Below are 27,901 nucleotides of genomic sequence, written 5' to 3'. Positions count from 1 at the left end.
TTAGACACAGCTTTGACAGATGGGAGTCATCTGATTCCCCACAATCTAGCACAACAGGAGCCCCAATCAGAAAATAGAGACAGCCTAGTACCGAGGCATGACGGACAGCTGATATTATAGGACAAATCAAACACAGCAAGGACTCACTCTCGGGAGCATGGGAGTATCCATAAAGGGGGCAGGCAGCCTGACATTCCTCAAGAGTCCCTGAGGGCACTGCTTCATTGTAGAATAGTCTAGTGAGCCATGTGAACTGTTCAGTGTGCCTCTGTCTTGCAGGAAAAACATGTAAGTGCACTACATAAAAAGGCAGGGAACCCATTTCTCTACCACCAGGCAAGCACGACCAAAAAAAAAAAAAAAAAAAAAAAAATTAAAAAGTAATATTTCAGTGATGCAAGACAGATCTTCATTTGCGCAGAAGGTCCCCTTGGGGAAAACAATTTCCAACAAAGACAGACCACTGAAGTGTCATAAAGCTGAAATGTCACTGTAAATCACTATATAAATTCACCACCACCACCCCCAAACGACGGTGGCTACATAGCTTTGGTACAAAGAATCAAGGCCAACTTGCCTGTGAGACTTTAATGAACGGCATGTTTCTCTGTGAACTGCCCCTTTCAACTCAACTCGTGAAGAGGCACAGTGCAAAAGGACACAAAAAATCCAACACCAAACAAGGCTTCCCACTAACACTCGGCGACGACGGTTTGAGGGAAATCCTGCCCCACTCCACACTTGCGATTCCTTGACAATACACGAGGGAGGCTGGACAATATGGTCTTCGAGGTCCCTCCAGACTGGATGCTATGAGATGCAGTTACCTCACCCAGCTGATGGGTACCCAGTAAGTGTCCTTGCTCAGCTTCTCTACGACAGCTCTGAGCTGGCTGCAGATGCCCTGCAGGTCCCCCCTCACAAGCACAGTGTCTATCAGGTGTCCATAGTGCTGATCAATGAAGGTGGCAGAGGCGGCCATTTCTTGCTGCTGCTCATCCTGCAAGGAAAGAGACAGTATAGGATCTGGGGGGGTGGGGGGATGCTCCCCGGTCAGGACCGGGCTTTATTTAATATGCTGAATGGATGTCTGTGTCCTGTAGATTAACTGTGAGCATAAGAGTGGAGTGTAGTAACAGCCTATCACAGCGAAGGAAATTAATGGCAGCAGACACAACCATTCACTGACAAAATGTTCCCTGAGGACCTCTGAACTGAGAAGCATTGTTTCAGGGTGCCTGGTTATACCTGTGCACATGTCAGCACCATATGGTGTGAAGCTGGATGTGGTGGTACACACCAGTAATCCCAGCACTTAGGAGGCTAGAGGGTCATGAGTTCAAATCCAACCTGGGCTACAAAGCAAGACACTGTCTCCAAAAAGTAGAGGTGTATTGACTAGTGGCAGAGCACTTGCCTAATGTATGTGAGGCCTGAGGACTGATCCTTAACATCACACACACAAAATAGAGGGGCTGAGAAGATGGCTCATTAGGTAAAGGGTCTGCCATGCAAGGATGAGGACCCAAGTTCAGATCCCAAGTATCATGTAAAAGCTGTGGGGGTGTGCATTTATAACCCCAACACTGAGGCACAGGGTAAAGCAGAGATAGGTGAATCCCAGGGGCTTGCTGGCCAGCCCAGCCTAGGTAAAATGGCAAGCTCCTGCCTCAAAAATAAGGTGAAGTGAGAGAGGAAGATACCCAACATTAACCTCTGGCCTCTACACGCCCCCCCCCCCCCGACACACACACACACAGTTCTAAGCATCCTCTGTGTTGACTTTTCATAAGGAGCCACCAACTGTTTTACATCAGGGCCGAATTGGCAGGATAGAGAAGGAAAAATGACTTAAGGGAACCTTGGGACAACTCTGTTTTGTGATATTTTGATCATATTCTGACAATAAAGCTTGCCTGGAGTCAGAGGGCGGAGGCAGCCACTAGCTGACCAAAATTGACCATGGAGGTCTTGAAGGGCTGAGGACAGATAGGAGACAGGAAGTAGTAAGGCAGGGCTTAGAGGGGATCTCAGCCTTTCGGATGGAGGAACAGGAAAGAGGTCACTGGTGGCTGCTCCCCTGTTTCTCTGATCTTTCAGAGGTTCTTACCCTGATATCTGACTCCTATTATTATTGATAAAGAATAATTAGTAAATGCTTGACAACTCTGCTCAAATTCCCTGTTTCCTAAGGCTCATTTCTTTTCCAACACTTAGCATTAAAATCCACACAAAAACTCTGCCTTACCCAACCTGATGGTGCTTCGTGCAGAGTCCCTAGAAATTGGAATTTCAGTTGTATCACATGGACACACAGACACACAGACACACAGACACACACACACTCATAGAACAAAACAAATGAAACCAAGCTGACAACTCCTGAGGAAAGACACCTAAATATGACCTCTGAACTCCATACTCACGCGTGTGTACATGCACACACCCTACACACATGACCTCTGCATACACACTCAATACACACATTGAAAACTTGGGGTTGATTCAGAAATCCAACAGCCAAGTGTGGTCTGTCACGCTCACATCGGGCCCCTGATGGCTATCAGCTTTCCTTTAGGGGAGGATGTTGACATGAGGTTGCAGAGGGTAGGGAGTCCAGGCAGACATCCTGCCTGGATTGGAAGGCATGGTCCCTACCCGTCTTGAACCTTCTGGCTACATGACCATCTTTTGTTAGCCTTATAAAAGGAAAGACCGCCTTGTGCAGAAGCTATGGCCTCTGACCCTCTTTCTCGGAGTGGCCATAGTCAGCTAGGTGCAGCCCATCCCCTCACAGGAAAAATGATGAACTTTAAACTTACAAGTGAAACTGCTGGGTCCTCAGAGTCTGGGGACACAGGCGGCGTCTTCCTCTTCTCCTGAATTTCGGGCTTCACAAATATAACATAGGGCTTAAACTCAGGGGTCCTCAGGTGTCTTAGTGCCTAGAACCAAGTTCCAGAAAATTATATGCATTTTGCAACACCCGCATTCCTAAAGCTCAGTCCTCCTGGGCTTCTGTCCTCAATGGCTAGACCCTGATGATCAGTCCCAAGACAATGGACTTTACTGGGTAGATTGGCCACTTTCTCTCACCCTTCACTTTGACACTGAACCCCTCTTGGCCAGACAGGCTACTTGAGGAGAACTGAGAAGTCCAGAGCACAGCTCAGACCCTCCATCTCATTCAGCCTCCTTGGGATCTTTTGATTCTGCCAAGGGCACTCCGCTCAGCCTGCATACATTTTAGTCATCCACCATACATGTCGTGTGACTGGGCCGTCCCACAGGCCACCTTCTGATATTCAAAGAAGCAAAGGTTTGCAAAGTAAATGAAGTGCTGACCTGTGGGGTCACCTGAAACAAGAACAGATGTTTGCTTTCCTACATGCAAATCACTCTGCTAACAGAGTGTGCCTCTTGCACTGGGTAAATGCCTCTATCTGTAAACACTGATATTGAATTTCTATGCACATCTGCATACACACAAAAATCAGTAAAATCACGTTTTAAAAAATATTTGAGAGGCTGTGCATGGTGGCACATGCCTTTAATCCCAGCAGAGACAGGAGAATCTCTGAGCTCTGGACCAACCTGGTCTACAAAGCCAGGACAGCCAGGGCCGTGCAGAGTTTCCCTGTGCACAGGGAAGTCTCAAGGAAAGAAAGGAAAAGAAGAGAAAAGGAAAGAAAAGAAAATCTGCAGAACCTGGAGAGATAACTCAGAACTTTTTAAAGCACTGACTGGCCTGATCTTCCAGAGGACCCAGTTTCGATTCCCAGTACCCTCATGGTGGCTCACAATTGTCTGTAACTCCAGTTCCAAAGGATCCAATGACCCCTTCTGGCCTCCTCAGGCACTGTATACAAGTAGCACACATACATATAGGCAGACAAAACACTCATACACATAAAAATAAAGATTTAAAACAAATCTCTGACATTTGTATACTGATAGTTTTAAAAAGATTTATTTTTATGTAGATGAATGTTTTGCCTATGTGTGGAGGCCTGAAGATGGGGTTGGATCTCCTAGAATTGGAGTTACAGTTTGTGAGCTACTATATGGTGCTGAGAAGTGAACACACACTCACACCTGCATATGAGTACAGGTACCCAAGGAAGCCCAAGGAGGGTGATGGGTACCCTGGAGCTGAAATTACAGGCAGCTATGAGCCACCCTCTGTGAAAATTGGGAACTGGACTTTGGCCGTCTGTAAAAGCAGCTGCTGAGCCATCTCTCCAGCCTCTAGACATTCAACCACCAACTCACGGTGAGTACAAATAAGAGAGGTGTTCCCTGGCAAAATGTGCTTTTGGAAAATATGTTTCAAGCCAACTCAGGTAAAATAAAGCTCACAGTTTATACCATAACATCAAAAACTCTGCTCCTGTAGTAGGAAGAAAAATCCTTGTGCTGAGTTCAAAGCAAGGGAGTTTTTCTGAAAGACAAGGTTAAGAAGATGCCAGACGCCTGCAGAGCCTGCAGATCTCCAGCTGTTGGGAAATGGAAAAGGCTTTGAAGCTCTGTGAAGATCAGGCTGCTCCCCAACCCGTCCCTCAGGGCCTCCCCTTCATTACATATACGTGTTCCAGTTGCAGAGGCAGGAGACTGGCATAGGAGAGCAGCAACAGTGTGGCCTAATGATTTTCTGTCCTGTTACAATTGGCCAAATAAAGCCAGGGACTTAAACTATTGTGTGTGCATGCCTGTGTGTGTGCCTGTGCTCTGGAGCACGTGTGTGTGTGTGTGTGTGTGTGTGTTCATATGAGAGTGCAATGCCAGAAGGGTCCAGAGAGGGCGTCAGATCCCCTTAGAACTGGAGTTGCAGATTGTTGTAAGTCACTTGACATGGGTTCTAGGAACTGAACTTGGGTCCTCTGGAAGACCAGAGAGCCTCAGCCTCCCCAGCAGTGGGACTACAGGCATGTGCCACCATAGCTTGCCAGTCTTTCACATGATTTGCTCCATGCAGGGGTTACTGTCCTGGATATCTGGCCTACTCAGAGGGTCCCTGGGGCCCCTCAAATTAATCCTGGACTTAAGAATAACAGGGCATACTTGGGGCTATAAAGATTTCATCCAACTCTCAAGGAGAGGACCCAGCATTCCTCACACCCGTGCTCTGAGCTAAAGCTTCCTTAGACTGATCTGTGTTGTATAGAATGGACAGCTGCCAATGGCCCAGGAACTCACTTCTGGTTCTACATCCACCAAGCAAACTTTGTTTTTGGCCATAACAGCCTGAATGGCCTCCAGGCTGGTCCCATAGAGATTCTCCTTATATTCACCATGCTCCAGGAACCTAAAACACCATCAAAGAGGAAGATTTCAGTTTCTGAGCAACCTCAGCCCTTCTCTCTCTCTCTCTCTCTCTCTCTCTCTCTCTCTCTCTCTCTCTCTCTCTCTCTCTTTCTCTCTCTCTCTCTCTCTCTCTCTCTCACACACACACAAAGAGTGGGCTTTCCAATATATCTCTCCCAGTTCCTGCTTCTCTTATCCTTCCAAAAGCCCACCCATGGGGTCAAATACTGATACAAAATTGAACTGGACGGTCACAGAGACACACGGTTAGCAAAGGGCCCACTGGTTCATGAAGCAACAAACGCACTTGTTGTGATGTAAGTCAGCCTCGAACGCTTGCTTGGAGACGAAGTGATACTCCACCCCTTCTTTCTCATGGCTCTTCCGGGGCCTGGTGGTGTCTTTTAAAGAAAGAAGAATTTCTGGGCCAAGAAGAACAGCAAGCCTATGCCCTTGCCCCAGAGCTCATCATTGACCTCAGCACAAATCAGCCACTTCTGTTCATCAAGTGTCCTCAAATGGTACAAGCTCCGAAACAGGCAAAAGAGGCTCCCCTCCTTTTAAAGACAGGCTCTCATGCATCCCAGTCTGGCCTCAAACTTACTATGCAGCTGAGGATGACCTGAACTTCTGGTCCTCCTGCCTCCACCTTCCAAGTGCTGAAGTCACACATGTGCACCATCACACATAGGTGATGCAGTGTTGGGGACTGAACCCAGAGCTTCAGGCATGCTAGACAAGCTCTCTACCAACTGAGCCTCATCTCAGACCCCAAAGAATATTATCTTGTAGCAGAGGAACCCAAAGCCCAGAGACAGTTATCACCATGCCTCTCAGAGCCAGGGACCTCATAGTTCTGTGCCAAGCACAGGTTCCTGCCACTCTGCTAGGCTCCCTTCTCTGAAAAGTCCCCAGTTAAACCTTTTAGTTTAGATTTTCTCATCTGAAAGCAAATGGGCACAAATACATTTGACCCTGCTTTAAGCTGCGCGTGTGAGTGTGTGTGTGTGTGTGTGTGTGTGTGTGTGTGTGTGTGTGTGTGAGAATACAGGGGCATGTGTAAGCTTATGTACCAGCATGTGTGGACAGAGGTCAACCTCAGATGTCATTCTCTAGATGTCTTCCTTTGGGATGATTTTTGGAGACAGGGTCTCTGGAAGTGGCCAATTCAGCTGGCCAGTGGGCACCAGGAATGTGCCTGTCTCCACCTCCCCAGCATGGGGACTATCAGTAAAGGTCATCTCACCCACTTTTTATATGAACTCTGGGAACCAAACTCAGGTGCTCGCACTTTCCGGGTAAGCACTCTCCCTGCTAAGCCACCACCCCAGGCCTGGGCTGTCTGATCGATCCTTAAACAGTTCTCATTCTGAGAGAGAAAAGGAGCCGTGCAGACAGGCAGCCCCTACACCACCTGGATGGGTTTCAGCAGCACCAGCTCACTTCTAAAATGCAGCATCCCTACTGATATCCATGATGGAACTCTGGGTCAATCAAATCTTCACAAAATGAGAGGGTACATGAGGGGCAACACATAACTTTGCCCAGAAGACACAGGAATTTGGAAGACAGAGTTATCTAGCCTTGAAGCCACCCCTAGGATACCCTGTTTCCATGTGGCATCAGGCCAGTCCCCCAGAGGGCTGCTGAGTCCTTTCCCACGCCATTTTCTTCTTTTATCTGCCGATTTCTTCAGACTTTCACCTGCTGATTCGATGCTAAACATCTTCAGGCCCCCAGGAGTCCCTCGTGATCTGCCCAAGCTCCAACGCAGCTTCCTCTCCTGCCTCTATGTCCACACTAATATTCCCAGTCTTTAGCATAGCCGCCCTGGGTCACACTGCCAACCCTTCGAACACGCTGCTCCCTCTGTATAGTAAACGCTTCCTTTCTTCTCTGCCTGGAAGACTTCTATCTATACTTAAACATTTAACATTAAAGTCCCCACCTCTGGGAAGCATTCCCTGACTTCACCTTGCTGTGGGTGCCTGGAAATAGGCAGGCCTGAATTCTGAGTACAGGCCTCTCGGGGACAGAAGTGTGTGTGTGAGAGAGCAAATCCTGCCATCCTGCTTCATCCACCTAAGACCTAAAAGGCTGGGCCCTCCAGAAGTCCTCAAAACTGTGCTTCCAGAGTGGCCTCCACAGCTCTGCCACCTCCCCTAAGTCTCTTCCTCTTTGGACAAGGCTCTAGAAGATGATTCCAATGGCCACTGGCTAGGCTTTTGGCCCCGGATAAGGAAAAGCAATGTGTTCTAAGAAAGTCTCTGTAGCTGCCCTTCCCCAGAACATTCTGGAAAAGATCGTTCCTGCCCCACAACATCCTCTCTCCATGGCACTGCATTCCTTCAGGGCCAGAGGGTCAGAGACTGAGGAAAGGCACACAGTGAGAGAGATGGGGCATGGGGGAGCATGGGAAGCAGCCATGTTTCCATCCACTTAGGAATGACCTAGGATCGATCATCTGCCTGGGCCCCAGCCTAGCTCCACCCCCTTTCCTGCTGTGTGATGCTGAGCTAGTTACTTAACCTCCCTGAGCCTTGAGGCCTTCCTCCTCAGTATGGTTATTATAGTACCTCTTCTCTGGGGTACTGGTAGGGGGCAGCCAAGTTTCTACATGGAAGGGCTTAGTACCTGGCTCTCATTCTCCTCTCCTCCTCCACACCTTGTGGGTCTTGGCATCCCACTGCTTTGGGGATTAGAACCATTGACAATACTCAGGAGTGTGCCCAGCCACCGAGCCAAGCTAGCTAGCATTCAGCTACAGCAATACCTCCCCCCTCAGCGGAGTCCTTGGCAGGACCTGCCACCTCACCAGTTATGTGGCTTCATGACCACTGTGTTTCGGACTCACTGCCCTCCTCGGCCAGACACTAGGCAAGTGGTGCCCTAGATGTCTCTGAGAATGAGACTCTCCTCACCATTCCTACGTCCCACAATATGCATACACCAGACAATGTCTGGTGGACTCTCACACTCAAAGTACCAAAAAAGATGAGCGTGAAGAATTCAGTCCCTGGAAAACACTCACGGGCATGCACATACACACGCACACATGCACGCGCACACACTCAAGCCCTCTTACGTGGAACAGCAACACCAAAGTGCTGGGGGTCCTCAGCCACCATCCTTTGCTTCAGCTCATGGACTTGGGCTCCCAGAGACCCTGGAACAAAGGGAAGGTTGAGTCAGTCCCTACAGAACTCCTTCCCCACCACTCCTGAGGAGCCAGCCCACCTGGAAACTCAGGATGTCACCTACCAATCAGAACCACCAGACGGGGCCGCTCCCCAGGCTGCTGTTGGTACCTGGCCACCTCCTCGTAGGTCAGCAGCTCCTGAGACTCGGCTCCTGCAGACACCTTTGCCTCCTGTGAGCCACCCAGTCTCTCCCTGCAACCTAGCCGGAAGCTTCTCCGAAGACCAGCTTGGGGAAGAGCAAAAGGACAAGGGAGGGCATTGGTTCTGGGATTCCCCCAATAAGGACCTGCTCCAGGGAGCTGGGCATGGAGGCAGGGCTGGATGCCTGGCTGCCCTGGATGGTCACTGCAGAAAGTATGCTGATATGAAGAAAGGGTGGCCCCTATACTTGAAGATTGGGGTTCAAGGTCACTGTTTTCCTTGGCATGTGACTGATCTTCGGTTAATAAGTCTCTTCATCTCTTTGAGCCTCAATCTCCTTATCTGTAAAATGGGAACTTGGATGTGCAAAAGAAGTGGATGGTTCTAGATTGAATCCCAGACCAGAGGAAATGAAGGACATTATTGGGACAACTGGTGACATTTTAATAACTGCGTATAAGACAATAGAATTGTATGCAAAGGAAATGTCCAAGATTTGATCGCTATCCTGAAGTCATGTCACAGGATGTCCTTGTCCTTAGGAAATACAGACTGAAGTGCGTAGGGATAAAGGGACAGGATGTGTACATTAACTCTCATGTGACAGGCGACAGAAAAGGAAATTAGAAAAATACTGGAGAGTTAAAAATCCTCAGGCCTGGTGTACAGCGTCCAGGAGGTCTCTTGTCTAATTGTGCGAGTTTGAAATCACATCTAAATAAACACTGGGAGACATTTGTCTGTCTTCTATGACCTTGGAGGGGAAAAACAAAAGTCCCATCACTGTGTGTGGTGGTGACATTCACACTCAATAAACTCCCATTACCACAGTGAAGATAAAATTAGTGTCAACAAGGGGCGCTGTGTCGCTCTCCAGCTCCGAAGCTGGGCAGGACCTGGGTGGGCCTGAGTGGACACCACCTTCTGCTGGTTGACTCTTTGCAATGAGTTAAGGGTACCCCAGGCTCAGCAGACCTTGACAGATTCCTGGGGCTGGGATCTCAGGTTCTGGAGCCTGGGCCTGTGCATGAGCTGGGAGGGTTGCCAGGGGAGAGCCTGCTACTCACCCACATAGTGTCCTTTGAGGGACCCTTCATAATCACAGGTCTCTGGAAACCAAACAGAGAGGGGTGATTCACACTGGACACATCCTCAAGGCCACAGGGACCCAGCCCCTAGGCAGCCAGGCACAGCCCTCTGGGATGGTGATCAGGGGAAGCTCTAGAGAAGTCTATCTCTTGCTGGCCTTGGAACCAGATCTTCTGTTTCCACTCTGTTCTCCATGCATAATGGGCCCCAATAACTTTTCCAGCCCTAGGTGAGGATTCAGGGCCAGAAGCCCCCTCCTAGCCTGTGAGTTCCACATGGGACACAGGAATAAGATGGGAGGCCTCACCCCATTGCCTTCCTGTTTCTTGGGCTCTTAGCTAGCACTGGGGTCACAGCATCACCCTTTAATGCCAGGCACATGGGGAGGGGTCCTAAGGCTTTGAAGCCTGTTCCCACCCAACACATCTGGGCACAGACACCCAGGCGTGAGGAGGAAAACCAGCCCCCTCAGCCCCAGATGCTCCACAGAAGAGGGGCCTCATTCATGGGCATGGGGGGCAAACACCAGGCCTACCTTTGTCACAAGGCTGATCATCTGCAGTTTGCATAAAAGACAGATGGGACAGCATTAGTGCAGGGAACCAGGAAGCCCTGCAGCTGGGAGGCAGCTATAGCCTCGGCAGCCTGGGGAGATCTCCATCTGTCCCGTTTCCTTGCTCCAACAAGCCTATGTGGTGCGTTATTAAACCCCAGCCCTGCTAATCAGTCTTCTTGTGGCCCATTAGCAGCCTCAGAAAGCTAGTGCGTGGCCAGTAGAAGTGGCCGCCTGGCTGACCTATTCAGCAGCCTCCTCACCTGCCTGGAAACATAGCCATTGGCAATGGCTGGTGGAATGACTTCTTCCGAGGTCCCACAGTGGGAAAAGACCCTGCCCCACCCCACCCCCAGCATTTTCTGGAGTTTAAGACCTGTTTGGAAAATCCAGGTGCCTGAACTCAAGTTAGGAACCACCAGCAATAGAGTGTAGATTTTGGGAGAACCCCTCTCTATGACGGACTCTCTGAAACCTGCCCCCAAGACCTCTAAAACCCAACACGGAACCTAATGAGCCTCCATGTTTCCATCTGGAGAATGAGGTTGCCATCCCACCCACTTCACAGGGCTACTGCAACCTAAGGCAAGGGAGAGGGAATGGCTCAGCAGTAGAGTGCCTGCCTTGTGTGTCTGAGGCCCTGGGGTTGGTCCTGGCACTACCAAGCAATAGTTTTTTAAAAAAAAAAAAATTCAAAATTGCAAGGTGGTAGGCAAGGCTGTTTTCAAGGTAAGGCACACGGAAACTATCCAGTAAACACCGACCAACAAGCTAAAGCTGTCTCAACAACAGAGAATTTCTTAGCATGCTTCTATGGGATGCACTGGGAAGCACTTTGTGTCTATCCCAAATTCAAATCTAATGAGCATTCTCTGTTTGAGCCTCCCAATGCTATCACAGAGGTGAAAGAATACTTAGCAAGGGTATCCGGCCTCTTGGTTTCTCTGGGCCACACTGTCCTGGACCATACAGGAGGGTAGATGCATTGGAATGACATTGAGACAAAATATCTAGGAGTTCACACTAGTGAACCACACACTTGAGGTTTTGTTTTTGTGGATTTTTGTTGTTGTTTTGGTTTTTTGTTGTTGTTGCTGTTGTTGTTGTTTATTTGTTTGAGACAGGGTTCCTCTGTATTGCTTTGGAGCCTGTCCTGGAACTCACTCTGTGGTCCAGGCTGGCCTGGAACTAACTCACAGACATCCACCTGCCTCTGCCTCCCGAGTCCTGGGATTAAAGGTGTGTGCCACCAACGACCGACCAATTGCGTTTTTTTTTTTTAAGTCACAAAAATCATAACGTTTTAAGCACTTTAACAATTGGGGTGCATTCTAGCTATCCCACGGTGCATAAGGCCATTCATGAACACCCCAGATTCCCATTCCATATCAGCAAATTTTACTGTTCAAGTTCAAAGTGTTCCTTAGGAAGCTAAGGAGAGCTTGGCACTCTTCCAAACACAGACACCCCCAGAGGCTTGCATACCAGCTTGGAACGTGTTAACATGCCCCCAGTGGTATCCATGGATCCCAATATAGAAGTTCCTCTCTAGGCCGGTCGCCCTCCCCTCCCCATGCTTCTTCCCACAGTCTCTTTCCTCTGGAGGCCTGCAGGCTCAGACAGGGCCTCCGATGCCCCTCCCTCTAACTCGGTGCCAGATCCTTCGGCCCCTCCCGCACCCCACCTCTGCCAGTCTACTCACAGGGGGGCTTCCTGAAGCTCTGGGGGCTTGGCAGGGTGCCAGTGGTTCTCCGGTAGCTCAGCCGCCTGCAGGGACACAAGTGACCATCATCAACTGGATCAGAGGACTAGCTGACGGGAGTCTTCTAGGAACTTGGAAAAACTGAGGCCTGAATCCCACGGCTGTGCACACCTGGGCACGTCAAGGACCTCCTGCTTCATGGTGAATTCTGGGTGGGGGTGAGGGAAAGGGGACACTTCACAGAGCTGGCTGGTTTATGACAAGGAGAAAGGTGAGTCTCCTGGCCCCCAAGACAGCTTCATGAAGGAATGCTGGCTGCTGTCCCCAGTCACCATTGCTCGTTATGCTACCATGCTAACTCTTGAGACAGGGAGGTTCCTGCCACCACGCCTGTCCTGTCTCCCCATCTCTGAGGAAAATGGAAACCAGCAGAGCTCTCAGGGAGAGCTATGGGTCAGAAGTGACACTGATGTCACATCCCCCACATATACCATTGCAGAGCATGGCCTTCCCCTGCAGTATCCAATATGGTTGTGGGACATGCAGTCATCCCCGCCTCCCTGGTGCAAACATCACCCCGGGGCTCTTGCAGCATCCAGATTCCGCATTTCAAACAGAGGCAAGAGTCTGGGGAGAGCGATGGTAAGGTGCCCACCATGCAAGCATGAGGGACTGAGTTTGATCCTCAGCACCTACAATTTAGAGAAACAACAAGACAACAGCTGGATGCTGGGATGCACACCTGTAATGCCAGTTCTGGGGAGACAGAAGCCGGGGGTCCCTGAGGCTCACTGGCCATCAAGACTAGCCACATCAGTGGGACAGGTTCAGGGACCCTGCTTCAAAAACATTAGTGCAGAGCAATGGAGGAAGACACTGGGTATTAACCCCAGCCTCCACACATGCACAGGCAAGTGCACAGGTACACACACACACACACACTAAAAATAATGGCAGAGAGGTACAAGTGCTCTCCCTCCTCTAAGACAGTGAGACCTGCAAACCCTTCTGTGCACACGACCGCTACAGCAACCTGCAACAGAGAAAAACTGCAGCCACTTTAGGGGGCAGCCACAGGGAAGTAAGACATGCTCAGGTATGACCCTCCCCCTGTGAAGCCTTCCAGGCATATCCAGACAAAGAAAATGTCCCTCACACCAGTCACCTTTACACACAGGAAGAAGGCCTGGTTTTTCCTCTGCACTGTGAGTTCCTTCAGGACAGAGCAAGGGTTCACAGTGGAGGTTAAGGGGCCTGACACAAGTGCCAGGCAGGTATGCCGGCTTGCACTGGTAATCCCCGCTCTCAAGAGGCTGAGACAGAAGGATTGCCATGAGTTTAAGGTCAGCCTGTACTACAGAGCAAGACCCAGCCTCAAAGCAACATTACTAATACTAACAGCAACAATAACAACAGCAACAATAATAAATGAATAAAAATGGCAAAGGGGCTAGAAAGATGGCTCAGCGGTTAAGAGCATTTGCTGCTCTTGCAGAGAAGCCAGGTTTGATTCCTAGCACCCACATAGCAAATCACAACAGCTAGTAACTCCAGTTCTATAGAAGATCCAAGGCTCCCTTCCGATGTCCACATCCCCAGATACTGCACACATATGGTATGCATAACAAACATCCAGGCACAAACATACATATTAAATAATTTTAAAAAGCCAACCTGATGCTAATAAACACAGCTCAAGATCAAGTGCACATTCCTAACGAAATATTATATAACCATTAAGACTACGTATGAGTGAAGAATATGTTAACATGGGAAATGTTGATGTCAAAAACTCAAGTTTAAAAAAAGAGGAAATTCTGTGTGCACAGGTGATAGAAGATGCCATTATGTATATATGTTTCTCATACTGGTTAATAATAAAGCACTGTTGGCCAATAGGAAAGGAAGATAGGAGGGACTAGGAGACAAGGAGGAAATAGGAAGTAGTAAGGAGGAGTCAAGATGGAGAGTCAGGAGAGAGCTGGACGCCAGCCGCCTCCCCCGGTAAGAGAAGGCCATGTGAAAATACATAGATCAGCAGAAATGGGTTAATAATTAAGGCAGAGCTAGCCGATAAGAAACAAGTAACCGGGCCAACAGCATTGTATCAAATACAGAGTCTCTGTGTGTTATTTGGGACCGGGCGGCTGGCGGCGTGGCAGCGGGACAAGACCAGCTGTGGCAGGCAGAAAAACCGTACTCGTTACACACAGGTGGGAAATAAATTGTGTTCTTTGGACACAGGGAAGACTCTGGGCAATTTTATCTTCCTAGTCCCCTTGTGACTGTTTCTCAGTCCACTTTCCGTTAGTTCATATTGTAAGATCCCACTGGCCCTGTGTTCATGAGCTCTGCATCTGTAGACTCAACCTGTGCCTGTACTGGCTGTACACTTACTCCCTTCCCATTGCTCCTACACAATACAGCATGCCAACCTGTCACACTGCACTTATACCGAATAGTTGTCTTAGTTACTTTATCGCTGTGATAAGGTGCCATGACCGAGGGTTCACAGTTCCAGAGGGTTAGAGTTTATGACCATCCTGGTGGGGAGCATGGAGGCAGGCAGGTGCGGCGCTGAGGGCACAAGCACAAGGCAGAGAAAAACTATCCGGGAATGGTGTGGGCTTTTCACACCTCACAGCCCACCATTCTAACAAGGCCACGCCTCCTAATCCTTCCCAGACTGTTCCACCAACTGGGGACCAAGCATTCAAACAAGAGTCTTAATCAAGCCGCTCCTACGTGGCATCTGATATCACCCAGAGAAGAGTCATAGCACCAAGAGGATGTGGGGGTTGGAGGGGCCATATGCAAATGCAACACCATTCTGTTGCACCTACTGATTTTGGCATCCAGAAGGTTCTAAAAGCAATTCCAGAGTATACCAAGGGACAGCTGTTTACATTAACTCAGTTCAAATGTCTAGCTGGTCCTGTAGGGAGGCTTAAGCAGAAGGATTGCAAGTCAAGGCTATCCTGGACTAACAATGAGTTCGAGGCCAGCCTGAGTAACTTAATGAGACCCTGTCTCAAAACAGAAAAGTAAAATAGAAAGCTAGGACTGGAGCTCAGGGGTAGAGCGTGTACCTACCTAGGTCCTGGATTTGATTCCCAATAGTTAAAAAGAAAAGTAAATGTTTATCTCCACTGGCTATAGGACCAGAACAGACACAAAGAGTAATTGCTATTTTTCTCAGCGGGATCCCCCAGTCTCCTCCTGAGGTGACAAGGACTCAGGGAGTTTCCATGTACCTGGACCGCCAGCCACACCATGACAACATCCCAAACCTACCTTTCCTGGAACTGCTTAGAGGGAATGAGGCCAGCTCGAAGGTTGGCGTCTCCCACTCTCTTGGCCTGCCACCAGGTGGGGTCATCTTGGCTCACAACCTCCAGGACCTGCCTCCGCTGGAAGGGCAAGCCTGCCTCCTGGCAGGGGATGGCACGGTCCTCCCGAGGGTCATAGTGGAAGAGGGCACGCATGAACACCTGAACGGCAAGGGCTGCAGTGAGGAGGCCAGTCTATATAAGGGGGGCATAATGGCAGTGGCCATTCATAGCTAGAAAACACAAGTGGTCTTGAGAGTAGAAAGCTGGTTAGAAACACCCTGCACTTTTGTTTCTTGGTGTTATTCATCCATTTTGGATAGCGGAGTCAAGAAATCCATAGGTAATTGGAAAATGAGTGGCTGGGGAATGGCTCAGTGGTACAGCCTGCTCGTCTAGTATATATGAAACACTGCCTCCATCCCTAGCAACACCAACACCAAAACCAAACAAAGAGGGTCAGAAAACACGGGTCCAGTGGGTATAGGCACTTCATATACAAGCCTGACAACCTGAGTTCGATCCCCCAGTCTCCTCCATTGGAGAAAACTAACCCCTACAAGTTGCCTTTTGGCCTCCATGTATACACTGTCACACACACGCACGCACGCACTCACGCACGCCCGCACACACTAAAAAAAGAAAAAGAAAATGTACAGACAAGGCCCACAGCCACACTAAGCAACAAGGAACCCTGGAGACGAGAGCAAACACATGTCCAATTTGTAACCTAACCATTGTCACTTTTACTACAACTGCTCCTGGTGAAGTCAGGCGCCATCTATGCAAGGACCCTAGCGGTCCTCAGAAGGAAGGAGCCCAAATGTCAATAAAATCTATGTGGTCGACTTTATCCTCACTTCCCAAGTCTGTAACTGGTACCCACAGTTTCATCAGCCCCGCCTTACCCTGCCTGCCATGCACTTGGCCAAGTCTCCTCTCGGGGAAGGTGGAACAGGACACAGAGCTACCTCACACCTCTTTGCTCTCGTCACTCAGTGCTACAAACGTATCTCAAGTACTCTAGTTCTAGACTATGTAGGTCCCATTATTACAGTGGCAAATAAAAAAAATACAGAGACCAGGGGTCATCTTCAGACCATCTGAGATTCCCTCATATGCAAAAAAAAAAAAAAAAAAAAAAAAGATTAAGGTAGACAGCAATAAGAACTTTCTTCCCTGGGCCTCTGAGGTAGGGCCAGACACCCTCATGCAAATACAGACACTATAGTGCAGCGAGTGGCTATCCAGGTGGAGTAGTGGGTCACAAAAGAAGATTTAAGAGAACAGGGCTAAGGAACAGGGTACCACATTGTTTTCCTGTATCAAGCCCACACACAGGATGCTATGGTCCCACATATCATTTATGCCCTGGGATTTAATCCAAGGGCCCTAGGAAGAAAGCACCATGCAAAGGTTGTTCCTTCACTGGGTTACAAGACAAGAGGTCAGTGAGGTCACCAGCTGTTCCTAACATCTGTCCTTCATCAATAAAGCCTGGACACCTCTGCTGGGCCCGAGGCTGTTCTGGGCTTTCTACCCTGCGCTCAGAACAGGGTGGCAAGGTTGGGGTTGGCCTGCTTCCTTCCACCCACAGATGAAAACTCATTCTGTTCCCCCTTCTGCCTCACGTCCAAGAACTTCAAGTCCAAGTTCATTATGGAATCAAATAGACACCCTCTTTGACAGCCTTTGCCATTCTTAATAGCCTCCCACCTGGGCTTCCAAATAGCGTCTTTCTGTGCCTCCCTGCCTCTAGCCTCCACCCACTCCCCCTTCCTCCAAGGCAGCTGTCCTCAACTAGGTGTCTGGACCCTTTGGGGACTGCATATCAGATATTTACAGTACAATTCATAACAGTAGCAAAATAAAATTATAGTTACAAAGTAGCAACAAAATAACTTTATGGTTGGAGTTCACCACAGCACAAGGAAAATTATTAAAGGTCCACTGCATTAGGAAGGTTAAAAACAGCTGCCCAGAGAGCTTGGACTGCCTAGCGAGCTGTCTAAACACCCCTGTGGTCAGAATGCCCTTAATCTCTCACCAAGGCTGGCGAGCTGACTCGGCAGGTAAAGTTACTTGCGGTCAAATCTGATGACCTGAGTTCAATCCCCGAACCCCACATTATGAAAGGAGCAAACTGACCCCTGCAAGCTCTCATCTGATTTCCATGTGTGTGCTGTGATGCATTCACCACCCCCTCACCTCCACCCAATAAACAGGCCTTCTTACCACGATGGGGCTGTCTCTTGGGCTCTGGGCTGTTCTCCCATCTCCAGAGTTGTACCACTTTAGTGCATGCTGGATGACTTCAGGGTGCACCTGCACCCCTTTGCCTCAGGACTTACTTCCTGTGGCTGCTAGTTTGCTTGTCTCTAATCTAGTGGTCTGGACTACAAAGAACAAATCCCCACTGCCTGGTGGGAGTTGTGTACACATCTCTCCAGCTCTTGGCTGGGAAGAACAACATGCATGTTCTGATCCCAAAAGCCCTGCAGGATTAAGCTCCAGGCACCCACAGTGGGTGGTGACTTCTGGGTAGCAAGCTGTCCAGTGGTACTGCTTGCCCTTCCCCTCACCTCCCTACCCATGTAGCCCCGGGTCATGTCCCACCAAATAAGCTGTTTGCCTTCAAACCCTTAAACCAGGGTCAGCTTACAGAAGCATCCAAACTAGGCAAGAATTGTGCAGAGTCCTTCACAGCTGACCCCACATCCCCAGCAATGCCCCTCCCGCCTGACCTGCAAGCCCAACCACACTGCCACCTTTTTACCAGATTCACCCCAAGCATGCTCCCCACCTTATTTAACAGATGTCTTGAACTGACCCTTGTCTTTGAAACTCTAACCATCTTTACCTCCCTCCAACCCCGGCACCCAATCTGAAATGCCTTCTGGAAAGTCTCTCAGGATACACACTCTTCCAGAACCACTTGCCACACAGCAGAGAATCACAGCCCTTCGACAGTAAAAACCCCTCTGGCAAAGAACCCAGCAGAGAGGTCATGAATAAAAGGAGGCCCAGCCAACAACTAAGCTAATGACAGCTACTTCACTGGTCCAGAATCCAGTTCCTAAGCACCTTCTCTCCATGGCCCAGATTTTCTACTTCAATTACAGTAAGCTTGCCTTTTGTTAGCACACCACGCAAAATCCTGCTTCCAAACAGCAGGGTACAATGAGTCACTTAGGACTATTAAAGTCCTTGGCTGGAAAGAGGTTACTAGGGCCTGATGCACACGCTGGCAGGGTTCAGAAGGCCCACCCTTCCCCAGGAGAGCAAGCCCCAGGGAGCCCACCTTCCATACCTTGCTCTCTTTGAAGCGGTCTTCCTCCTGGGTGGCAGGGATGATCTTGAGGGTGATGGATCCCTGAGATTGAGCCTGAAGGGAGAGGGAACACAGGCCAATGGCTTTCGAGATCCAATGCTCCGCGAGCTCATCTCACTTCCTAGGTGGGTGTTCAGAATGCAAGGCAGCCTGGCAGCTTCCACTCCTCTGCCCTGGCAGAATTTGCGATTAAGAACCAAGTACCTGCCTGTGACGGCTGATATGGACTGCCAGGGCTGGAGCAAGTAAGGAAATGAATACACTGCCTTTCCATGGAACAGAGAGACTGGAGATTTTAATGAGGACTCAAGAAAAGGCATGCAATGAACTCCAGCTCCCCAAAGCTCCAGACCTCAGTGGTCCCAAGACCACTTGATGTTCCATGGACTATTTTAAATTTTGATTTATTTTTAACATATATGAGTGTTTTGTGTGCATGGATGTCTATACACCTTTTGCATGTCTGGTGCCTGTGGAGGTCAGAAGAGAGCATCAGATCCCCTGGCACTGGAGTTAGAGATGGTTATGAGCAGCTATATGGGTGCTGGGAATTGAACCTGATCCTCTGGAAGAGCACCACTACTCTTAACCCTGAGCCATCTCTCCAGTCTCTCTTGGGCTATTTTTAAAAATCCACTTGAGTCATATTATCCTAGGTCTTGCCTGATTAGGACTTCCTTCCTTGGTCCTATTCCCCCACAGGGAGCCGATCTTGGGCCACTCTCACCTTTCTAGAAGGTACCCTTTCCTTCAGAGACCTGCACCTCAGTCTCAGAGCCCAGGAGGAAGGACAGGGTTACCACCCAGGTCGGAGAAGTTCACTCTACACATGAGGAGTTCAGCGTCCACACCAGGAGCCCATGATGTTCACATAGAGACCAAGGGCCAACTACACGTGCTGTCTCCAACAAGGGGGGGGGGGGGAGGAGCTGAAGGTCAGTCTTGTCTCTGTCGCTGATCTTGGTTGTCCCACCCCAACAACCATCAGAAGTTAGCTAAGCCAGTGGAGGGTACCCAAGGATGAGCCTGTCATAGCTGCAGGGGCGTTTTCTACAGTTGCCATTTTGCCTCATCTGCCCCAGAACAGACATTGTTTACATCCCCCAAATCTTCTCACTGCTATAAAGTACTATAGACCCTTCTTCTATGCTAATAATACCCAGGCATAAGTTGAAAAGCCCTCTCTGTCCCTATGTTAGCACAAAGGAGGCTGAGAGTCAGCTGGACTAGGAGAAACCCGAGCCTTGGAAGTTTCTCAGACTGAGGAGCTGGGATGGAGAGAAAGGCTATGCTGAAGAGAGGAGCTAAGAGAGAGGCACTGGGAGTGGGGAACTGGAAACCATTTTGTCTCACACAACAGGGAAGTAGAGGCAGGGAAGCTGAAGGCACCCCCCCCCTTCACCCAGCAGACATGCCACACAGACCAGAATCTGGCTGATCTCATCCGGACGCTTGTGCAAGACTGCAATCCCATTCACCTCTCGGAGTTCATCACCAACGTGGACCAGACCTAGGAGACACAGGGATGGAGGTTAGCTCAGCACTAAAATTATGGCGCTGACGCTGGGCTTTGTGCCTCTGGGCACTAGGGAAACCACTACAGGGTATATTCAGGATTAAAGATGGGGCAGAGTGACACATACTCAGCATCAGATTCAAACCATTCTCTGGGAAGGTCACCGTGTACAAGGCACTCTTGAGATCCAGGCACACTGCTAAGAAGTAACAGAGCTAGTATGCACACATGCACAGGCACTTCAGTATAACAAGCTTCATAGATGGTGGTGGCACACGCCGTTAGTCTCACCACTTGAAAGACAGAGACAAAGGCAGGTGGATCTGAGTTCGAGGCCAGCCTGGTCTACAGAACAAGTTCCAGGACAGCCAAGGCTACACAGAGAAGCCCTGTCACAAAAAACAAAAACAGAGATTGTGTGTGTGTGTGTGTGTGTGTGTGTGTGTGTGTGTGTGTGTGCGCGCGCATGCGTGCACGCATGCATGTGTGTTTAAGTATACAGGTGTGTGGATCCTTGTGTACACATGCACGTAGAGTCCAGAGGACAATGTTATCCCCCCTCAGGCACCACCCATCTTGTTCTTTAAAACGGATGCTTTCCCTGGGACCCAGGGTCACCAATTCAGCTCCTTCCAGTGCCGTGATTATAACAGTACACAGCTACATTCAGGTTTCTACACAGGTTCTGGGAACCAAACTCAGGGCTTCATGCTTGAGTGACAAGTACTTTACCAACTGAGTGCTCTCCTCATTCACCATCTCTGCTTTCTTAAAAGTATCATTAACTCTTTATCTTCCGTAACTGCAGACACATTCTAAGTATATGTTTAATGAGGAAACTTAAAGGCATCAGTACTTATCTATGTATGTATCCATGTGTCTACCTACGTACCTATAATATACCTGTGTATCATTTATCTATGTTTCTAACTACCCATCCATTTATATATCTATCTCTGTATCTACCTACTTATCATCTGTCTATCTGTGTATATATCTTTGAATCTATCTGTGTATCATCCATGTATCTGTTTAGCTATGTATCTATCTATCTTGAGACAGGCAATCTAAGATGACACTCTGCAGCAGAGAATTACCTTGAATTTCTGATTCCCCTGCCTCCACCTACTGAGTTCTGGGATTACAGGTGTTTTATGCAGTGTTGAAGATGGAACCCAAGGCTTCATGCATTCTGGACAAGCCAGTTACTACCAACTTAGCCGTTCACTCAACCTATCTTTATTTATTGACTTATTTACTTTGACAGGCTTTTGTTATGTAGCCCAGGCTGGTCTTGATCTCTTGTATGCAAGGGGTCGTCCCTTCTGAACTGCCCAAGAAGCTGAGACTACAGGCACAAGTGCCAACACACACAGCCCGTAGCCAGTACGTTAATGACAACTGTCCTGACATCATTTGGCCTCTCTTCATTGCTCTGAGAGAACACTGGTCCAGCAGCAGCAGTCACCATCATTAGGAATGCAGATTTCTGAATCAGAGCCTACATGTTATCAATATGCCCAGGGGCCTGTGTTTGGAAGTGAGGCCTAGAATTCTCCAGTCAGTTTTCCAGACCTGGGAGGTAATGTCCCCTACACTGAGAAGCCTGCTTAACAGATTTCCCCTGTACTGATGACTGTCAACCTGTTTCAACTAGCCTAATCTGGGTCATGAACACAGTCCTGTCCACAGCAGTTTCACAGGGCGATGGGGCTACTGGAAGAGGCAAGGACCATCACCATCCCCACCCCAGCCAGGAATCCCCATCTCCAAACTTCAGCCTTATAATCTCTGCCCACACCAAACGCCAGAGCCCTTTCCTGATCACCCATGAGAACTCCAAGCCTATTAGGCTTCAATTAAATTCCTATTGACCTTGGTACCTTGAGAATTCCATCCATAATCCCCAAAGCGAAGCAAACCCCGCAGAGGTTACCCTGGAGGTGGGGCCACAGAGCCACCATCTCACCCAGGCTGGCATCTCACCACCCCACAGGCTCCACTCACCGCTCCGATCTGCCGCACCCCCTCGCATGATCCTGGCCACCACTACAGCCCCTGAGTGCTCGTCTCTTCGGATAGTGGCACCCTGAATGAGAGACATGGACAGACAGGCTCTCTAGCAAAGCAGCCTCAACGATACCGTTCCCTCCATTCCTCCCTCTGCCACCCTGGGAAGGAGGATCAGCGGGGACCTTCTCAAGGCTGAGGACACCCTAAGACCAGGAAATGAGGACAGTGCCACACTGCAGCTTACAAAGCACAATGATCCATTCTGCACAAGGGACTAGGCCTCCTGAGTTGGTTGTGGTGGCATACGCCTGCAATCTAAGCACTCGGGAGGTGGAGAACGGAGAATTAAGAGTTCAAGGTCACCCTCAGCTACACAATGAGTTGGAAGTCAGCCTGAGTTTTTGTGAGTCTCAAAAAGAATAATAATTAAATAGAGCCCCGTGAGATGGCTCAGCTGACAAAGGTATCTCCCACCATGCCTGACTTCAATCCCCAGGGCCCACAAAGCTGAAGGAGAATCAACTCCTATAAGTTGCCCTCTGATCTCTGTACACACATGTACAAAACAAATAAATACAATTTAAAATGTTATATTAATAAATAAGACATGCAGGACTGGGTATCAGAGATGCTAAGGATCTTCAAAGTCACCCTCATAAAAGGAGGAGCTTTTGATGATGCCAACCTCAGTGTTTTCTCTGCCTCATCACAGCCCTTGTCACTTGCAAAGGCAGTTAATAATGAGGACAATATGTGCTAGCAAATTCTCAACCCAATCCCAGCATTCCTGGGCCTTCTGTCGTTGCCAACAGGAACCAATTATGCCCCTGCCAGAGCATCAGAACCAGGATTTGGCCCATGAAACACAAAGAGATGATTTCTGGGATAAAAAAAGGCACTAATGAGCTCTTAATTTCCTGTACCAGGTAAGAGGCCCTTGTCAGCACAGTGATGCAGGTGGGTGGGGAGGCGAAACCCAGACAGCCAGCTCGACCATCGACTAGAAATCATGTAGCCTCACCAAGGACGCTCCTGTGCTCTCTGAGCCTGCCTCCTCTAGGGTTATTGCAAGGTTCCCACAAGGAAACGCATGTGACAGGTAAAACAGTAAGTATCCAATAAATATCCATAATTTGTGACTGGCTATCCATGAACACATTTGTCGTTACAGTGTTCCTGCCATCATGAGAAGCAGAGACGGTGGATTCTGCTGACTACAGAGGCTGTCCACTAACTACACCTCCTGAGGCCCATTGTCCTCTGACCTGCAAAGTCCTCATCACTGCATATCACATATCCCTCTCTGAACCACCTCCACCCCCAGCACTGAGGGTGCACAGGAGATGTGGGCCAACTCCACGGCACAGGTGAGGAAGCAGAAGCCACAGGGACATCTTCATCCATTGGGAGGCATGGCTCACCCATCACAGGTCAGCTGGGAAAATTGGAACCAGACACTGCCAGCTCCACAGTTCCCTGAGGCAAGTACTAAGCTCTCTGGGCACCCACCACTTCCTTCCATCTGCTAAACAAACTCGCCTCTTTGCCCAGTCCATCACTGCTGAAAGCAAGGGCAAAAACAGGGCTTATCTGTCAGCCTCCAGGAGAGTATGGCTGCGCCCACACTGCCTGGGTATTCAGAGCTGGGTCAGCAGACTGTAAAGAATGGAGTACATGTATCTAAGGCTTTGAGGGGAGGCTCGGATCTCGGCCGTCGTTACTCAACTTCTCATGACAAATGGGTAAGCATGACCTTGCTTTAAAACCACAACAAAGTTAAGCTGTAGGCTACATTTGGCCCTTGGACTGTGCCTCTTAACTTTTGTTTCTGAGTATGGTGACCGCCGTCACCCTACACAGCTGTGCAGGTTGCGTACTGCAAAAAAAAAATGGCTTAGCTGAATTTGGGGGGAGTCCTATCCACTCAGGAAAAGGAGTGTCCTGCACGCAAAGGTACTACAGAGAAGAGCAGTCATCCTGGCAAAGTGGCTGACATTCACTGTGAATCCAGAAGGACGCCTTCCTGGTTTTCCAGGATGGGGGTAAGATACAGAGGAATGCAGGAGAAGCCTGTACATACCAAGGGTTCCTTATTCTTCACCAAACGAACAATCTTCACTGATTCCTCCTCAAAATCCTCGTCGATATTATCGGGCAGAGGAGGCAGAACAGGATCAAAGTTCTTCTGGGCAACTGTGTCGTGGACCATGAGCACAGCCTGCCAGGAAAGCCAGGGAAAAGGGCTGGTACTATGCCCTCACAGGGGTAGGGTGTCCTTGGCTGGGCAGGAGCAGAAAGGAGCTCAGATCCTTTGCCTAAGAAACGCCGCCCTCCTCAGGGCATCACTTAGGATCCTACACATAGAAACCTCCTCCTCTCCATCTCAGGACCCAGCACTCTTCCCCCCCACCACCTCCCGTCCCAGGAGACCAGCTGTGTGGGTGTGCAGGGACTGCAGCGTGACTACCCTGAGGTGGGGGGTGGACAGCAGCTGCAGCAGCTCCCTCTCATCACTGTGCACAGAGGTGGCCTGGAGCTCCTCCATCACCTGTAAGAGAATGAGACAGGAGGCTGGGGTGCCCCTGCAGGAGCCTGCTGGAATCCCCATGGGGAAAGCCCTCTTCCCTGGGCCTCAGAAACAAGGTTCCTCTCAGGGATAATGACTGCATCACCCAGAAATACGTCAGATCTGCCACTCCAGGACTGGTAGAGGATCTGGAGAAATCAAACCAGGTACCAGAAGTACACATGTGCAGATGGTAAACCTACTATACACCGTTGCTTTATATGGGTCCTCTCAACAAACCAGATGCCATGAACAGATGAGAATCTTGAGACCAAGATTACAAATCTTGCCAAGGATCACATGGCTCACAGTGGCATAGCCAGCATTTAAACCCAGTCTCATCCAGCAAGACAGTCTGTACCCTTGACACTAGGCTGTCTCGTGGACAAGGACACTGGGGCTAAGAGGTTGAGTGACTTGTTTAAGGTCACAGAGCTAGTGGCAAAGTTGGCAATGCAGAGCCTGGGAATGTAACCCACTCCAAATGATCATACTGTAGAGGAGCCAGGCACAGCGTATGTCACAGACTATGCCATCCCCCACATGGCCATCCTCTAGGAAACAGCCCAGCTAACGAGCTTGATATTAAGTGATCTATATAGAAGTCTATGTCAAAAACCCAGACAGCTAAACCAAAACCCACAAGAACTAAGGTCCCTAAGGAGTCAAGATGCCAGAGCTAGTCAGCAGGGAGTCCCTTGAATTCAGGACTTCATGGCAGCCTCCCAAAGCCTAGACACAAGGCACTATCTGACCTACTAATATCATCAGGAACAGGTGGGGGGCTACTGATAGGATCCAAGGCTCTCATTTCACGGCTGAAGGAACAGGTTTGCTCCAGAACACACGGTCAGCAGGAATCATCATGTCTCCTGGTCCAAGCCAAGGCTAGCAAGGCCCTCCTTGATGCCAGAAAGCTCAGGGAAGACTAAAACTACAGCTCAGCCATACAACACTTGACTAGCACGTACAAGGCTCTGGGTTTGATCCCCGGCACCACATGCATGCATGCATGCACGCGCACATACACGCACGCGCACGCTCGCTCACACACACACACACACACACACACACACGATAGAGGAGGATGAGAAGGAGGAAAAGGAAGCAACTTCTCCTTCTCCATCCTCAGGGTCCCAACCTCTGATGTCCCCAGCTAGATAGTAGTTGCAAGGCCAGCAAGAGCATTCTCTGAGCCTAGAGTAGTGTGCCACCTTTAAATCAAAACATTAAAATCTGGGACTTACATCCTCAGCAAGGGCCATGGCACTGTGCAGGACTGGGGTCGGGCTCTGCCTCTCATAATAGCGGAGTTTCTCGTGAATCTGCAAAGACACTTGAGTTCTGCTTTACCTTGAATACCACATATAGCACCCAGGAGAGTGGTGACACCTAGGGCCACAAGCCGGGTCCCCTCCACAGCAGTGTACATGGAAGAGTATAAAACCTTCACGGGGCAGGGAAGTGGCTGGGGTGACACAGGGAACAGCATCCCTTGGGGATGGGGAGGGAGGCCGAGGGGGCTCTCACCTTCATCAAGTAGCTGAGGCTCTTCTCGCTGAAGACATCCCTCAAGAAGCCCATCTCCTCCCTGTGGTTGGAGTCAGGCCTGAGCTGAGAGGTCAGAAGTGCCAGGGTCTCATGCAAACCTGAGCAAGAGGAAAGAAAATCAAGTGAGGCTTCCTGTCCTTGAGAATTCTCTCAGACAACAACCCCATCCTGCCCGAGAGCGTTCTCCCAGAGGCTCAGGTCTGCAGGGTGGACAGCTCTGCTCCTGTTTTGTTTTGTCTTGACTCCCCCAATTCTGGGAGCCTGGCAGGTGCAGCCGAGGTTGAAGACACTCACCCGAGTCCTCCGACAGCACTGGCATGCCTATGCCTGGCAGGTCCCCAGCTGTCCCTGCAGTTTGTGGGGTGGGAAAGGAGTCACACTCAGCAATGAACACACATCACCTGGACCTGCTTATGACCTATGTGAGTACAGAAGAAATGACAAGAAAACAGTCACTTTTCTGGGGGATGGGTGGGCAGAGAGCGAGATTTGTTGGATGCCCTCAATGTGCCAAGCATTATATTTTCTGACTATACATAAAACCTTGAAGTTGAACATCAATGCTTCCCATTTTACCGATGGGGGGCCCCACGTAGCTCTTGAACCAAAATAAGGAACTCAGATTCCTTCTTCCAGGCTGACCTTGGCAGTGCCAAGAGTCCTTGCCTTGTGCAGGGTGTTCTTGCCCACAGCTCTGCCCTCTCCATTGCTACCTTCTAAGAGTGTTTGCTCAAGTCCCCTGCTGCAACATCCCTTCAATAAGTACCCGGTTAAGGCCTACAAGAACCCCATTCCCCGACCCACCTCCAGCCCCCCAATCCAAAGGGAGCCTCCAGTCTGAAGGCAGACAGGGGATAAAGAAGTAAGAGCGGAGTTTCTGCTCTACCGGAAGCAAGTACCCTATCTCAAGAGACCCACTCCCCAGGTACTCTGCAGCACGTGGACCTCAAAAAAAGTCCTCGTCAGAGAGGGACAAGGACTCATGATTCATTCATTCGGCAGACGTGGAGCCAGCACGCTGCGTGGAGCACCAGTCACACCGAAAGCCAGAAGAATGGTACCCGTCCCCGCCCCCACGCCGGGCTCACCACTCAGCGGCCTCCAGCCGCGCCCCCACCCCCCACCCCCGACACCGACCCCCCAGACTCCAGAAGCTTTCAGAAAGAACCTGAGGGACAAACCGCGAGCGCATCTACCCTTGGGAGGAGAAACCCCGGGGAGGGGGGGCGGACTGGGCGGGCGGTGTCAAGGGATGCGGAGTGGCGCGGGAAGGAGCCGGACGGGATGTGCGAGCGCCGAGGAGCAGCAGCGAAGGGGACCGCTGGCCGTGAACTGAGACCCGCTGGGGACCGTGAGCCGCGAGGCTGTCGCGCACGCGAGGGACGGGTCCCCGGGCCCCCTCCCGCCACGCACCGGGTCCCTTGTGTGCCGCGCAGCGCTTCTTACCTCGCCGCGCCGGGAACTAGGATCGGTGACCTGGAGCCGCGCGGGATCCGCCAGCCTCGGCCACCGCTGGCTCCGCCTCCGCCGGCCCCTCCCTGCCGCGGCGCGCGGGGTCGGGGCAGCGCGCGCGGGCGGAGGCGCGGCGCGGGCCCGGAGGGGCGGA

At 50.1% G+C, this 27,901-nt stretch overlaps 1 protein-coding gene across 1 annotated transcript; it reads right to left on the bottom strand.

Annotated features, from left to right (window-relative positions):
• Positions 1-704: 704 nt before the first annotated feature.
• Mpp3 (MAGUK p55 scaffold protein 3) lies at positions 705-27,901 on the bottom strand. The gene is made up of 19 exons (XM_051178482.1): positions 27,742-27,901; positions 26,590-26,713; positions 26,275-26,393; positions 25,992-26,069; positions 24,646-24,726; positions 24,259-24,396; positions 22,173-22,254; positions 20,074-20,159; positions 18,629-18,703; positions 15,284-15,480; positions 11,990-12,054; positions 10,270-10,290; positions 9,713-9,754; positions 8,566-8,730; positions 8,390-8,470; positions 5,612-5,705; positions 5,197-5,305; positions 2,823-2,945; positions 705-1,000 (listed from the first exon to the last, which is right to left on the bottom strand). The coding sequence occupies exons 2-19, from the start codon at positions 26,612-26,614 to the stop codon at positions 824-826; spliced, it is 1,758 nt and encodes a 585-aa protein (XP_051034439.1). The 5' UTR covers positions 26,615-26,713; positions 27,742-27,901; the 3' UTR covers positions 705-823.

Source organism: Phodopus roborovskii, unplaced genomic scaffold (assembly GCF_943737965.1).
Source record: "Phodopus roborovskii unplaced genomic scaffold, PHOROB, whole genome shotgun sequence".
In the NCBI taxonomy this organism is placed as follows: Eukaryota; Metazoa; Chordata; class Mammalia; order Rodentia; family Cricetidae; genus Phodopus; species Phodopus roborovskii.
Note: the sequence above shows the minus strand (reverse complement) of the source record. Positions and strands in the feature narration are given on the sequence as shown.

Excerpts from the sequence above, each read along its gene's own strand:
- Mpp3 (XM_051178482.1), bottom strand. The coding sequence starts at position 26,614 with ATGCCAGTGCTGTCGGAGGACTCGG. Across the intron at positions 22,255-24,258 it reads TGAAGAATAAGGAACCCTTG|GGTGCCACTATCCGAAGAGA; the intron begins GTATGTACAGGC and ends TCTCTCATTCAG. Across the intron at positions 12,055-15,283 it reads TCTAAGCAGTTCCAGGAAAG|GCGGCTGAGCTACCGGAGAA; the intron begins GTAGGTTTGGGA and ends GTGTCCCTGCAG.